Genomic DNA, 14,938 nt, shown 5'->3' with positions numbered 1-14,938 from the left:
ATCCGGTAGTTTTGTAGTTTTATTAGAGTTCTCTATATCAATAATTATATGAAATGCAAAAAGTGGATAGTTTTACTTTTTCCTTTCCAATCTGCATTCCCTTTCCTTCCTTCCTTCCTTCCTTCCTTCCTTCCTTCCTTCCTTTCCTCCTTCTTATTCTTCTTCCTCTTCTTTCTTTTTCTTTCTTTCTCTTTCTTTTCTTTCTTCTTTCGTTTTCTTTCTTTTCTTTCTTTCTCTTTTTCTTTTTCTTCTTCCTTTCCATTTTCTTTTCATTTTATTTCTTTTATTTTTCTTTTCATTTTATTTATTTTCTTTTTCTTTCCATATTCCAATGACTAGGACCTGCAGTACAATGTTTAAGACAAGTGGTAACAAAAGCAGGCATCCTTGCCTTTTTCCCACTATCAGTAGGGAAAGCATTAGTCTTTCACCATTAATTATATTAACTGAAAGCTTTTCACAAATGCTTGTTATCAGAAATGATGAAGTTTTCTATGATTCCCAGTTTGCTTAATGTTTTTATCATGAAAAGGTACTGAATTTTGTAAAGTAATTTTTTCTTGTACTAAAATTACCATATAATTACTCTCCTTTATTATGTGTATATGGTGAATTACATTAGTTGATTTTCTAATGATAAACCAACTTTACATGCCTAGGATAAATCCCAGTTTTCCATAATTCTACCACAACTTTAAACACTTTTTTGTGTAGAGGAAAATAAATATATTTCTTTCCCATCTTAGGTTCATGGTGGAAGCTCCTATAATAAAAGATAGATTAATAAGAGACCAATATACAAATTTATTTAAGTTGTATGTAGCATAGGAGCCTTATAAAAAAATTGAGACCTGAAGAGATGGGTAAAGCTGTGTTTTTTTAAATGCTGGTTTTGATGAGGATGTGGATAGTTGTGAAGAAGTATATTGGAGAAAAGGAGTATGAACTAATGTTAACAAAGTCGGGGGAAATTAGCAAGGCCTGTTTGTTCAGATTCTTCTCTGTGTCCCTGTGTCTTTCGAGATAAGGATATTCCTTTCCTGTGGGTATAAGGAGGACACCTCTTGAATGAGGGTCATATAGGGGAAAGTTAAAAAAAAAAAATTCTTGCTAGATTTTATGACCTGCTTCAGGGGAGAAGGAGGGAAAGTAAGAGTGGCCTTCCTGCTTCTGCTGTTTTCTCAAATGCCAAGGTGCCATATTTTGGGGTAGCATGTCCTGAAAGCCATCATTAGTATATACGTTAATAATAAATCAGTTAATATTATTACTTAAATCTTTATTGCCTCCTTAATATTTTCCACCAAAAAATAAGAAAGGAAGGAAAGGAGACAAGAAGGAAGTTATAATGACTGCAATATTAGTTGGGGGACTTTTCAATTCTGGGTGGATAGAGTAACTACTTGGATATTGATGAGGATTCTGTATTTATTTGCAGGTCAGAAGAGAGGTGGAGATGTTCAAAGTAAACATGAATGAATTTGAGAAGTTGTGTGTGTGTGTGTATGTGTGTGTGTGTTCCTCTTAATTTTATAACTGTTTTTTCAAATTTAGAGTAAAAGCTTAGTAGATTTATTTTATTGTCAATTTGAATCCAAGGAAAAGCAGCAGAAAAATTCAGGAAGCTATTTAAAAATCTGTTCACTGACCAAAACAATACATATACTATGGATAATATTGTCATAAACAATCAGATAAAAACTACTAGTCTGGCGCCAGTGGCTCACGCCTGTAATCCCAGCACCTTGGGAGGCTGAGGCGGGTGTATCACCTGAGGTCAGGAGTTCGAGACCAGCCTGGCCAACATGGCAAAACCCCGTCTCTACGAAAAATACAAAAAAATTAGCCGGGCGTGGTAGCAGGAGCCTGTAATCCCAGCAACTTGGGAAGCTGAGGCAGAAGAATCGCTTAAACCTAGAAGGTGGAGGTTGCAATGAGCCGAGATTGTGCCATTGCACTCCAGCCTGGTCAACAAGAGCAAAACTCCATCTCAAAACAACAACAACAAACAAACAAAAACAAAAAACGAAACCACAAAAACCAAAAACTACTTAATTCATTTATGCATAATTTTTATATAAAAAGAAACAAAACCAAATAATTCATACAATGTAGCATCAATTTTCTTTATGGTAAGGCATACTATAAGCAATTATTCAAAAGATATACTATAGTAATTGTTTAAACATTTCATAATGATAATTTGTAGCAACATATGTAATCAAGGTAGAACTAAGTTTCTTTTCCTGACTTCACGTATGAATTTCAGACCCACCTCAGACCTTCTTATCCAACAAATTCAAGAGTGTAATTAGAAGTACATTTATTTGGAATAAAACTGAACTAATGTTTCTTTTCCTATATTTCCTGTGGAGTACTATTTTAGCTTAATAAATATTATTCCCCCTTGTAATCTTGTTTTTTCAGTGAGAAGTGTTTTTTTTTTTTCATTTAAAAAAAAGCATTTCAAATGATAATTTTATGATAGTGGATATAGGAAACAATCCATATATGACAAATAAATGATAAGGCTGATGGTATTATAAAGACACAGTTATATTTGAAGAATTCGGACTTTTGGGGGGTCTCTGAAATGGCTTATTTTTATTCTCAGGAAATCCAAAGATTTCCAGAGCAAGCCTGGAGATGTCATGAACAGGTCTCATCTGTAGTATGTTCCACTGTAACTTCCCAGTGTGTTTATCTTGCCCTCTGACTACATAGAGCTAACATATCATGGCAGGGGGGTTGCAATAGAGAAACAGTTCAATACACATAAAGCCGGCTCAAATCAGCCTCCCTGAAAACTCAGAGGCTAGGGTTTTTCAAGTATAGTTTGGTGGGCAGGGGTCTTGGGGAAATGGGAAATGCTGACTGGTCGGGGATGCAATCATAGGAGTGCAGACAATGGTCCTCTTGCACTGAGTCCACTTTTGGGTGGGAGCCACAGAGGAGTTGCTTGTGCAGGTGGGGCCATCTGGTCATCAGAAGTGCAGAACTGGGCTGGGTGCAGTGGCTCATGCCTGTAATTCCAGCACTTTGGGAGGCTGAGGCAGTTGGATCACCTGAGGCCAGGGGTTCAAGACCAGCCTGGCCAATATGGCAAAACCCCATCTCTACTAACAATACAAAAATTAGCTGGGCATGGTGGTGAGTGCCTGTAATCCCAGCTACTAGAGAGACTGAGGCAGGAAAATAGTTTAGTTTTTGGAAGGGCTATTATAATTTAACCTGTAAAGTAAATTTCTCCCAAAGTTAGCTTGGCCCACACTCAGGAATGACCAAGGGCAGTTTGGAGGCAAGCTAGATAGTTAGTTAGGTCAGATCTCTTTCACTGTCATAATTTTCTCACTGTTGTCATTTTTGCATAGGTGGTTTCACCATGTATTTCCATGTTCAAAAATGAGTATAGTGAAATCAAAATAAAAACCAACAGTGTCTTTCCACTTGTGACCTTAGAACAAGTTATTCTAATGGAAATCATCAAGATTGTTAGGTCAGTTAAATAAGCCCATTCCAAAATCTGAAATTTATTACAATCCAGCATGATGAATGAGGTATAAAAGGAATCTGGTCTCCTAGTAAAAGACGGATTCTCTTACTACACTGCAAATACTTAAAGCAGGATTCGTGATCCTAATTTTCCTACAAGTGTGCCTGAAAATGTATCATGAAGAAATTCTTCAATGTGACATAAAGTCATAAATAATAAATGTATGATAAACAGATTTTTAGCAGGGAAGTTTGTCTGAACTGAGTTCTCACAATGGTAGTCCAACTGGGGAAAGATCAACTCATTTCAGCAAAATATTGATTTTATCAGTATTTGTTGTTTCTGTCATCCACAAAATAACACAGGCAGTCATCCAGGAAGCTATGTGTTGATTAAAGTGGCAAAAAGAGAGAGATTTCTATAGCTGGGAAATTCCTTAGACCACCATGTGAGCAAGTAGAATGAATATCAATAGCCAAGTCAAAAGGTTCAAATTTTTGCTTCACAGTTAGCAGCTGGGCAAATTACTCAACCACTCTCAGTATCTTTCTCTGTAGAACAGGAATAATCTGCTTCTGAGGGCTTTGGGGAAGATAAAAGAAATTAATACAAGTAAAGTGCTTAGACTTGTTCCTGGCATAAAGTAACTATGCCCTAAATGTTAACAGATAAATATACCTTCAAAGTAAGTAAGCAATAAAAATGTTTCCAAAGATACCATGAAGCATAAAACTCACACATAGTTACACAACAATTCAAGGATTACAGTACTTGGATAAATTTATAAATACATTACATCATCTCATTTTTATATACCTTCCAATATTTATAGACAACACTGATATTTCACATTCCACAATGAAAGCGTCAGCATCTTTCCTGAGCAAATATTTAAAGTGATACACTAGAGAGGAAGATCAAAGTCCTAAAGGAAATTCATCCTTTAGGGGGACCTAGGTCTCTCATTATACATTTAATTGAAGTTTGTTCTTTCCTGACTGTATGTCTGCATTTCTGCAAGTCAGAATTTGGCCTATTCACTGCAATCACAAACTCCACCTACAAAGAAGGCATGTATCAGAATTTAAGCAAACCTTCACAAAAACACTATATATATATCTTTCCAACTCATGAATTCAGATTCTTTCTGGCTGCAGACAGCAGTCATTATTCCTTTGAGCGTATAATAAATACATTTTCATGGAAGTATGGGCTAACAGCATTATTTTTCTATCCCCCCAATATTTTATTTAGATACTATTAATAAATATCAAAAAGAAAATTAGTCACAAAGGCAGAGGACACCATGTGCATCCCTGTGTGTTTGTGTGTACAGGTTACCTCTAGAAACCAATTTTTAATCCCAGAACTACTGAAGAACAGTCTTTCTCTGATGTGTTGTGAGGCAGCCATGATTCTCAACTCCAGAGGGGTGTATGGGTTGGGGAATTAGCTAAAAGGAATCTGCTCTTTCTCCTGCCCATAATTCAGTGGAGTATAATTCTCCCACAAACAATGGATCAGGAGATGAACTTATGTCACTGTAAAATCTTTCTTATCATCCAAAAGTCAACTTGCAAATATGTATGCTCATTCATACATATATATGCCCTTCATACATATATATGCAGGAAATGTATGTTCCTTCATATATATATATACACTCTCCCTTCTATTTATACTCTTAAAAATCACTATAAAAAAGTCAGAATTGACAATCTTAAAACAGTCCCAGTAGAAAAAAAAATCTGAAAACAAGATTCAGATTTTTTTTTTTTTAATTTAAAGCAGAATTTGTCTTCCATCATGAGAAGGCACCTGGTTTCTTCAACTATTTGGTAAGTTTTGAAGAGTCCATCCGTTAAATATATATTTGTTTGATTTCCTGAAATGTCGTCTTCTTGCAAAGCCATTGGTATGTAGTAAGTTCCATTTAAATAATGGCATTGGGCCATGTTAACATGAAATTTGTGCTGTGTTTCAAAGAATAAATAAGACTCACGCAGTCTTTCTAAATCGGATCTTTACCCAGCCAGTTCATTTCCGTAACCTAATCAACATAAAATAAGGGGAAACACCTTCGGTCTTCAATTCACTGTAGAAAAGACAACACAATGATCAAAATGGAGAATGTTAAACTCTGGTGATCATAGCTAGACCACCATACTCAACTACCACAATACTATTAATACCAAATCGGAACTAACTGCTTTGTTCTAAGAGATGTGTTAATAGATGTATTCTGACCAGTTCCCCATGATATACAGTAGAATTGCATTGTGAAAGCATTTAATGCGTACAAATTCTGCTAGATGTAACAGGACAAGAATAAGGGAGCATGAGGGAAGCCAGAGAGAGGAAGAGCCTGTATCTGCCATTCCACCTGGTGAAGACATTCCCCAGAGTGAGTTGGAGATGACAAAACACAAATCAACTGTTCCCCCAGGCTATTTTACTTCAATGCATTTTGCATAGCCTGAATTTATTTCCTCACTGTGTGATTCTAGTATTTAAAACTGTAAGTACATATATATATATATATATATATACACAAACATATGTACACGGACATATATATACATGCACACACATATATACATATGCATATTTTATTACTGTTGTTTAACAACATGGCCCCTCATCTCAAGCAAACCACTCAAAAAACATCAGGCTGGATGTAGTGGCTCATGACTGTAATCCCAACGCTTTGAGAGGCTGAGGTGGGATGATCACTTGAGCCCAGGAGTTCAAGACCAGCCTAGGCAGCATAGCAAGACCCTGTCCTCCACAAAAAGAAAATAGCCAGGTGTGATAGTGTGCCTGTAGCCCTAGCTACTGGGGAGGCTGAGGTGGGAGAATCCCTTGAGCCCAGGAGTTTGAGGTTAAGGTGAGCTATGATTGCGCTGCTGCACTCCAGCCTGGGCCACAGAGTGAGGCCCTGTCAAAACAGAGAAACAGAGAGAATGAAAGGAAGTGGAGGGGAGGGGAGGGACTAGTTGGGAAGAGGGGAGGGAAGGGGAAAGGAAGGGCAGGGAGCTGGAAGGAGGGTAGGGGAGGAAGGGGAGAGAAAGAAAGAAAGAAAGGGGAAGGAAAAGGGGAGGGAAAGGAAGGGAAGAAAGAAGGAAGGAAGGAAGGAAGATCTATATGTTCTAACACTCAAGTAAAAAAGAAAAAACCTTGTTTGTTTGTATTCCCTGAAAGAATGTGTAGAGATTTGCCAAGATTAAATTTTTATGTGTACATAATTTTCTAATTTCAGTCTTAACAGTTATCTTTATCCTCAAATCTCTCCCTAGAGTTAATTCCATTGTATATTTGTGAATCCAGATCTACAAAACCAAACTACCACTTACATTTTTCAAGCAACCAATGGGCCATATTTTATTTTGCAAATGTGAGTCCTGCCTTTATATCGGGGTGCCCAGCCCCTGGGCCATGGACTGGTACCAGTCTACAGCCTGTTAGGCATAGGACTACACAGCAGGAGGTGAGCAGTGGGCAAGAGAGTGAAGCTTCATCTGTATTTACAGCCACTCCCCATCGCTCACATTACCTCCTGAGCTCCATCTCCTATCAGATCAGCAATGGCATTAGAGTCTCATAGGTGCGCGAACCCCATTGTGAAATGTGCATGCGATGGATCTAGGTTGTGTGCTCCTTATGAGAATCTAATGCCTGAACATCTGTCTCACCCCCAGATGGGACTGGCTAGTTACATGAAAACAAACTCAGGGCTCCCACTGATTCTACATTATAGTGAGTTTATAATTATTTTATTATACATTACAATGTAATAAAAATAGAAATAAATGTAATACACTTGAATCACCCCAGAACAATCCTCTCCACCCTGGTCCATGGAAAAACTGTCTTCCATGAAACTGGACCCTGGTGCCAAAAAGGTTGGGGACTGCTGCTTTACATCATTAACACAAGAATTTCTATCAAAAATCACAGAACAAAGGGGACATTCAGTCTCGTTTCACCACTTCAAGTAGGAAATTTCCCCCATTTGGCCTTTCCCAAGTCACAGGGAGAAGAAAAATCTTTAAAACAGTAAACCTTTAACTATTAATTAGTTAAATACTAATTAATAGCTGTAGCTAAAGAGTTGGCCAAAGAAATCATTCTCTTCAACATGACCCTTATATACCAGCCAGAGTCTCAGCATTCAATACTAGTTACCATATGAAGATAATCAGCTGTTTCCTTGTCTGCTCCATTCTGGCCCCATTCCCTCCAGGGTCCAAGCAGCTAGGACTGGCCATAGTGCTTCACCATCCCAATGGGAATGGTACAGATGGAAGGGAGCAAAATATTAGCCATCCTTCCTTCCCTTAGAATGTCACGCTTGCCCTCCTAGTCCAAACCTTTCACATCTTCCCCAACTGAAGTGACTCCACTCTCCCTGCTTCTGAAACGTAGGCATTTCAGCTCCTCCTGGGAAACCTCTGAGGCTTCATTTCTTTTCTTTTCTAGAAGTTGCAGGGCTAGTAGCCAAAAAGTTTGTAACAAGCATCTGGAGGCCAAAAGATTTTAGAGGACTTGAATCATAATAGTTTCATCTCTAGTCTCTAATTACATACATCATTAGCAAAGTGAAATACTGTTTCAGGCAGTTTTAAGGAGAGAGAAGAATCTTCCTGAATTCCTATGATGCTAATCATAGTGGGTCTGATTTTTCCACCTCCGGCACTGGGCTGAAGAGACTTTTAGAAAATGAGATTCTTCCCTAGAGGGACTAGCTTGGGAAATTCAAAACCTGCTAGAAGAGGAAGTTTTTAATCACTTTTTAAATGATACATATAATTAGAGACTATGTTTTCTTTTAAATGATAATTTCATAGGGTTTGTGGAAATGAGATTTGAGCCCAGATTCTGATTCTGCCAACAACCACAACGAAAATTTAACTTAAAAAAATGACTTAGATGGTTTCAACCATCATTTCAATTTCTTTAGTAGGTCATCATCATCGCTTGAAATCATTCATTATTAGATAGTTGTTGAAGAACCTTGTCCTTAGCAATGCAGGAAATTAAAAAGAACTATTCTTGCCCTGGTGATATTTATATTAATAACTTATTAGAGTTGACAACATAGCAATTTCAATAAATGCCAACAATTAAAGATTAAAATGTCCATCAATGGCATAAAAAACATCAGCAACAGAAGAAGAAAGACAATAAAGGAGATGATCTGTAATGTCTAGGTGTTGGAGTTGAGATTGGGCTTGTTTTAGGGCAAAGAAGAAAAAAAGAGATATCTAAATTTGTTCATTAATTTATTTAGTATTCCTGTGTTAGGCTTTGAGGATTAAATGATGAACAAGATTAACACAGTTCTGAATAGAAACTGGGAGACAGACAGTAAACAAATGATTACATAAGTAGTGACAGACTGGAATCTTTCTTGAGTGGGTTGAATGTCTAACATGTTCAACATAGGTTGTGAAGACAGGGTGGAAGAAGACAAAGACCTTACCTTGTAGAGACAGCCTTAGATACCTTTGTCCTAGGAGTTTCAGATGAAAGTGCTACCTGGGTTTTTAGTTCTTTATTCTAAAATTGAAAAAAAAATGCAGACATCAAATAGCTAACACATTTATTAGCTACACCTGCAATGCTTCTATTCAACCCAACACCTGCCTCACTCCTTGGCAGCAAGTTTGTTACTGCAGTTATACTATAGAACAAAGAAAATAGCCAGTTGAAAGTCACTAAATATTATCTCTGAAGATGCAGATACTCCCTGAAAAATGAATAATTTACCAAGGGACTAAAATAGAGTATTCTGATTTAGCATCTGAAATTCAACAGCTGAAGTATCCATATTTTATTTTACAGAGTTTTAAAAATACAGACAAATGAAAAGAACTTTTAAGGAACCTTGTTAAAGATACCCACAATATCGATCACATGTTCGTCTTTCTTTTGTGATCTCTTGATTATAAACCCCATGAAAATAGGTCCCATCTGCTCTTTACTATTAATATAAGTTCATGGCCTCTATAGCCTCGATTTTCTTATGAAACCTTAGTTTCTTCATATCTATACTAGTGGTAAATGATACACGTCCTGCCTACTTTGTGTAAGTTGTTGCAAGAAACAAGTGTCATGTGAACATAATATTTTACATCTGGAAGTACTCTCATAATTCTGGGAGTTCATGCAACAGTTAAGAACAGGAGTGGTTAGAGCACAAGTTCTCAGGTACAAATCCTAGCACGGCCACTCACTAGTTACGTGACCTCATTTAGGCTACTTAACCTCTCTGTGCCTAATTTCCTCATCTGTATTACAGATATAATAATAATGCCTTCTTCACAGATTTAAAATGAGATAAAAAAATATGTCAAGTGCTCAGCTAGTGCCTGGCACAGATTTTAAGAGTAAAGGCAATTGGTTATGATTTTCTAGTTGAAGTGCCTTTTTTTTTTTTTTGACAGTGTCTGTCTCCATCACCCAGGCTGGATACAGTATCTCGGCTCACTTCAACCTCCACCTCCCAGCCTCAAACCTGCCTCCGACTCAGCCTCCTGAATAGCTGGGACCACAGGTGTGCGCCACTATGCCTGGCTAATTGTTGTATTTTTGGTAGAGACAGGGTTTCACCATGTTGCTCACACTGGTCTTAAACTCCTGGACTTGAGCGGTCCACCTGCTTCAGCCTCCTGAAGTGCTGGGATTGTAGGTGTGAGCCACCGCGCTCAGCCTCAAGTACCATTTTTATAACAATAAATTGAATTCCAAAGACTTCCAGTGCCCCACATCCTATTCATGCAGAGCTCAATGTCAAGCTGTGTCCTCCTATCCAGAGCCAGTGTTTTCTCTACAACATAGTCAAGTGAGCAATTTCACTTCCCAGATCTGGAAAGTGAGACTTAAAACAGTGAGGGATCATGAGCAACGCTGAGTTGCCAGTGGGTTGCACTTTAAAGGACACACCCATATAAAGGTGTCAGGGACCAAAAGGTAGCTGGGTGGAACGATCACAGGTGATGAACAGCAGAACACCAGCTCCCTTCCCTTTCAAGGAACACAGACTTAGAGAGTCATGTAATTATAGTTAAAAAGGTATTTTCTTTTCTTTTTTTTTTTTTTTTGAGACAGGGTCTCACTCTGTCGCTCAGGCTGGAGTGCAGTGGCGCGATCTCAGTGTTACAAGGTGTCATTTTTCTGGCCGCAAACCTTTGAGGCCAGTGGTGCCTTTGCCAAAGTTTTACTTGGGTCCGTTGGACTCGCTTTGTCCACTCAGCCTGGCAGGCTGCGAGCTACTGGCCTAGGTCTCATGCCTGTCAAGGATGAGTCAGGTGTGAAATGGTGAGGGGTGTGTGAGCAAGTGTGGGGTCCAACCACTGTGCATAGTCAAACATGCCGACTGCTACAGTGGGGCACACAGTGCCAGGTACTGGCATGGGTGCTGGCTCTGCGAGGCTGCGGCTAGACCAGGTGCACCACATGCAGCTTCCACAGCTGGCACCAGGGAACACAGTGGCACCTGGAAGCTTGGAGATGCCAGGAACCACAAGGCCCCAAAGAGAGAGTCACAGCCCTGGCTCAGGGAGCTCTCAGGTCTGGGCTGCCCAAAGGGCCACAGCTCTTCTTTCCTTCTCTTTGCCTGCAACATGGCGAGCAAGGGGCATGTCTCAGCCCTGTTTGTGTTACAGCTCTTTTAGCCCAGGCATCCAGTGAGTCCTGAGTTCTTGTCCGGCAACCAGGAAGAATGAGCTACACAGACAAGTGGAGAGTGACCAAGACAAAGAGGAGCTTTATTGAGCAATAGAACAGCTCAGAGGAAACCTGCAGGGGGCAGCTCCTTTCTGCAGCCAGGTTGTCCTGACAAGTGTCCAGCTCCTAGCAGAGAAGGTAGCTCCTCTCTGCTAGGCAAGTAATCCCAACAAGTGTTCAGCTATCAACAGAGAGGGTAGCTCCTCTCTACAGCTGGCTGCCCCATCGTCTGTGCAGCTCTCATCGGAGAGGAAGCCCTAGAGTGGGTGGCTCCTCTCTGCAGGCAGGTTGTCCCAATATCTGCTTGAGTCTCAGTAGAGAGGAGGCCCTGGAGTGGGTAGCTCCTGTCTGCAGCTGGTCATCTCAATGTCTGCCCAGCTCTGGCTAAGCCTGGGGCTTTCATGGCCTCAGAGAGGAAGGAAGTACGTGCTGATTGCTCCATGGGCAGCCATGAGTGGGCCCAGAAAAGGCAACACAAGTTCTTACTCCAGTCCATAGGACTGGCAGCCCGGCCACCAGCATTTAGACCCTCCCTGTCCTGAAGGTGAGGACTCACTGGGGACCTTCTGCCCAGGAGCCTGTCTGCCTTCCACTGTGGTTCATAGCGCCCAGGCTGTTTGTGCCAAGGGGCACCTTCAGGCCAGCACCAAGCTGCCCTCAGCACCCCCTTGGCTTCCCTCCCATGCTCATTGGTGCCCAAAGTCCAAAGGGGGTTGAGGCAGAAGGGAGCTGGCATGTCAGCACTAACCCGAGCATGCACACACCTGGCTGAGCTGTGACAGTGCCCGGGCTTGACCCCAAATTTGCTCCGAAATTGGAGAGGGTGCCAACAGCAGGGAGAAGCCAGGCAGTGGGAACAGGCACTTCTGAGCCTGCAAGGGCAAGGGGGGCCTCCCAAGGCCCCCAGGAGTGCAGGGACTCCTGAGTCTGCAGCCACAGTTCAAACAGCTGCAGCTGTGCCCAGCAGGGGTGGGGCTCTCATGGGCTCCATGGAGAATGCAGCCCTTGCCATGCCTCCCTGCTGCAGCCAGTGAGATGGCAATTGCTCCTCCAGATGGCTCATTACAGCCATCAATGGCTCACTGCAACCTCCACCTCCAGCTCCTGGGTTCAAGCGATTCTCCTGCCTCAGCCTCCCGAGTAGCTAGGATTACAAGCACGTGCTACCACAGCTGGCCAATTTTTGTATTTTTTTTTAGTAGAGACAGGGTTTCACCATGTTGCCACGCTGCTCTTGAACTCCTGGCCTCCAGTGACCCGCCTGCCTCAGCCTCCCAAAGTGCTAAGATTACAGGTGAAAGCCACTGCACCTGGCCTACAAGGTATTTTCTGAAATTCCACCTGATGGTTTGGAGTAAGTCAATGGTTTAGAGTCAGCCCTGAATTGTGCTCCTTCTTACCTCCCAGCATTTATCATGAATAATAACTCAAAAGATGGAGCCAGTATCTTCACATGCAATCATCATTTCACTGTGAAATTTCAAGAGTGAAGCTAAGGCCGGGCGCGGTGGCTCATGCTTGTAATCCCAGCACTTTGGGAGGCCGAGGCGGGCGGATCACGAGGTCAGGAGATCGAGACCACGGTGAAACCCCGTCTCTACTAAAAATACAAAAAAATTAGCTGGGCGTGGTGGCGGGCACCTGTAGTCCCAGCTACTCGGAGAGGCTGAGGCAGGAGAATGGCGTGAACCCGGGAGGCGGAGCTTGCAGTGAGCCGAGATCGCGCCACTGCACTCCAGCCTGGGTGACAGAGCGAGACTCCGTCTCAAAAAAAATAAAAATAAATAAGAAATAAAAAAATAAAAAAAAAATAAAACCATAAAAGAGTGAAGCTAAGTTTCACCCAGGAAATGTACTTCAGATTTGATCACTTGATGGTGAAGATTTCCTCATATAATGAATATAAATCTATTATACACTCCAAACAAGGGCAGGCACATATTATAGGCCAAGCATATGCCTAGAAAAAAGTCCCTCTTTATAGTACTTTACACTTGACAAAGTAATTTCAAACACACTCTCTTGATGACAAGCACCATTGAAATGAAAATATTCTGTGACTGGTCAATTAGGTAAAAGCTACTTAGATTTTCCCCAGAATAAACTCCCAGTTTCTCAACCAATTCAGTACCAAACAATACAAAAGCATACGAGTTATTATGTAAGACTCTCTTCAATTTATTTTAAATTCCATGCTGATTTGTTTCATCTACCAGATTTAGGCATTTAGTCTTGATTTATAGACTTTTCTGATTTTTCCTTTAACTAGGACAGTATATGCATGAGTTTTATTTAAAAAGTACAAATCACTGGCCAGAATATGCCTGCCACTATTATGGCTCTGTCTAAGGATAGTTTATTGACATAGTTTTCATAAAGAATATAATTTTTGCATACTTAATATTTTAGCAACACACTCCAGAATTAAATTTTAAGGATGATGGTGCTTATATAAAGTAGGATAATCTTCAAAGTTTAGAAAATGGAGTAATTTCTGAAAATGCATTTCCCTAGGAGCAGGTCCTTAGTGAAGAAACTAGAAATGCAAGAAATATAAGATGAGGGTCAGAGCTGTAAATTAAGATGATGAAAGATATGCAAAACCAGAAAGAAAGTAAATAATTTTGGTAGAGTTAAGCAGAAATTTTCAGTGATATTTAAAACTGGTTAAGAAGAATTAAACTTTTTTTAAAATACAGGGTTATATGAGTCAATTTTATCGCCTATAGGGAGGGGGGAAAAACTGCTAGGATAGAAAGACCACCACAGGAAAAAAGGATGTGTTTCCATTACTTGAAAGCCAGAAGTAAAATAGAAAATATTTAATACAGTAACTGTGACAATGACTAAAATCAATGTAAAAGACTATGCAAATTTAATGTTATAACCAGGTGTTTAAAAATATATTGGCTACACATATATATTTCACAAACATGTATACACATACATACACACACACACACATTTAATCACTCAGTGTATTAGTCTGTACTGACGCTGCTAATAAAGATGTACCCAAGACTGGGTAATTTACAATGGAAAGAGGTTTAATGGACTCACAGTTCCACATGGCTGGGGAGGCCTCACAATCATGGCAGAAGGGAAAGGAGATGCAAAGACACGTCTTACATGGAGGCAGGCAATAGAGAATGAGAACCAAGCGAAAGGGGTTTCCCCTTAAAAAACCATCAGATCTCATGAGACTTATTCACTACCACGAGAACAGTACAGGAGAAACTATCCCCAGGATTCAAAGATCTCCCACCGGGTCCCTCCCACAACACGTGGGAATTATGGGAGCTACAATTCAAGATGAGGTTTGGGTGAGGACACAGCCAACCATATCACCCAAATACCCAGATAAGCAGATATTGATGGGCAGGCATGTGCTGCAAAGTTAAGCAGACTCAAATGCAGGTTCTGCCACCTGCTTGCTGAGTGATTTTAAACATGCTGCTTAACTTCTCAGATCCTCAGTTTTGTCACTCGCAAAATGCAGTCAGTATTAGCTCTCCTGGAGCAGCTTTCAGGATTAAAGAAAACAAAATATATAGCATGACTAAACAGAGACAAATTATTTTAGCATGAATGAGAAAGTGATGCTGTCTTTATGGTTTCAAAAGTTGATGTGTTTAAAAGGTTGTTCAAGCCCTGATGATCATTTTTCATAAACTAAATCAGTCTCTCCTGTCATTTCAGGAATTCCAAAATGGGCAG

The 14,938-nt window shown here is 40.2% G+C and overlaps 1 protein-coding gene across 5 annotated transcripts in view; it reads right to left on the bottom strand.

The window, feature by feature from the left end:
* Nucleotides 1-2,207: 2,207 nt before the first annotated feature.
* The window catches only part of CCDC68 (coiled-coil domain containing 68), a 63,899-nt gene continuing 51,168 nt past the window's right edge, over nt 2,208-14,938 (bottom strand). For 4 of the 5 annotated variants that reach the window (XM_063642397.1, XM_063642400.1, XM_063642431.1 and 1 more), the window contains exons 11-12: nt 8,976-9,052; nt 7,844-8,012 (exon numbers count right to left, since the gene is read on the bottom strand). In XM_063642397.1, the coding sequence (XP_063498467.1) occupies nt 7,853-8,012; nt 8,976-9,052 (237 nt within the window). In that variant the 3' untranslated portion in view covers nt 7,844-7,852. Of the gene's footprint in view, nt 5,589-7,843; nt 8,013-8,975; nt 9,053-14,938 lie in introns of those variants that run through there. The other variant, XM_055298559.2, reaches the window with a different exon arrangement.

This window comes from Symphalangus syndactylus, chromosome 1 (assembly GCF_028878055.3).
Source record: "Symphalangus syndactylus isolate Jambi chromosome 1, NHGRI_mSymSyn1-v2.1_pri, whole genome shotgun sequence".
Lineage (NCBI taxonomy): Eukaryota > Metazoa > Chordata > Mammalia > Primates > Hylobatidae > Symphalangus > Symphalangus syndactylus.
This window is presented reverse-complemented; position numbering and strand designations above follow the sequence as displayed.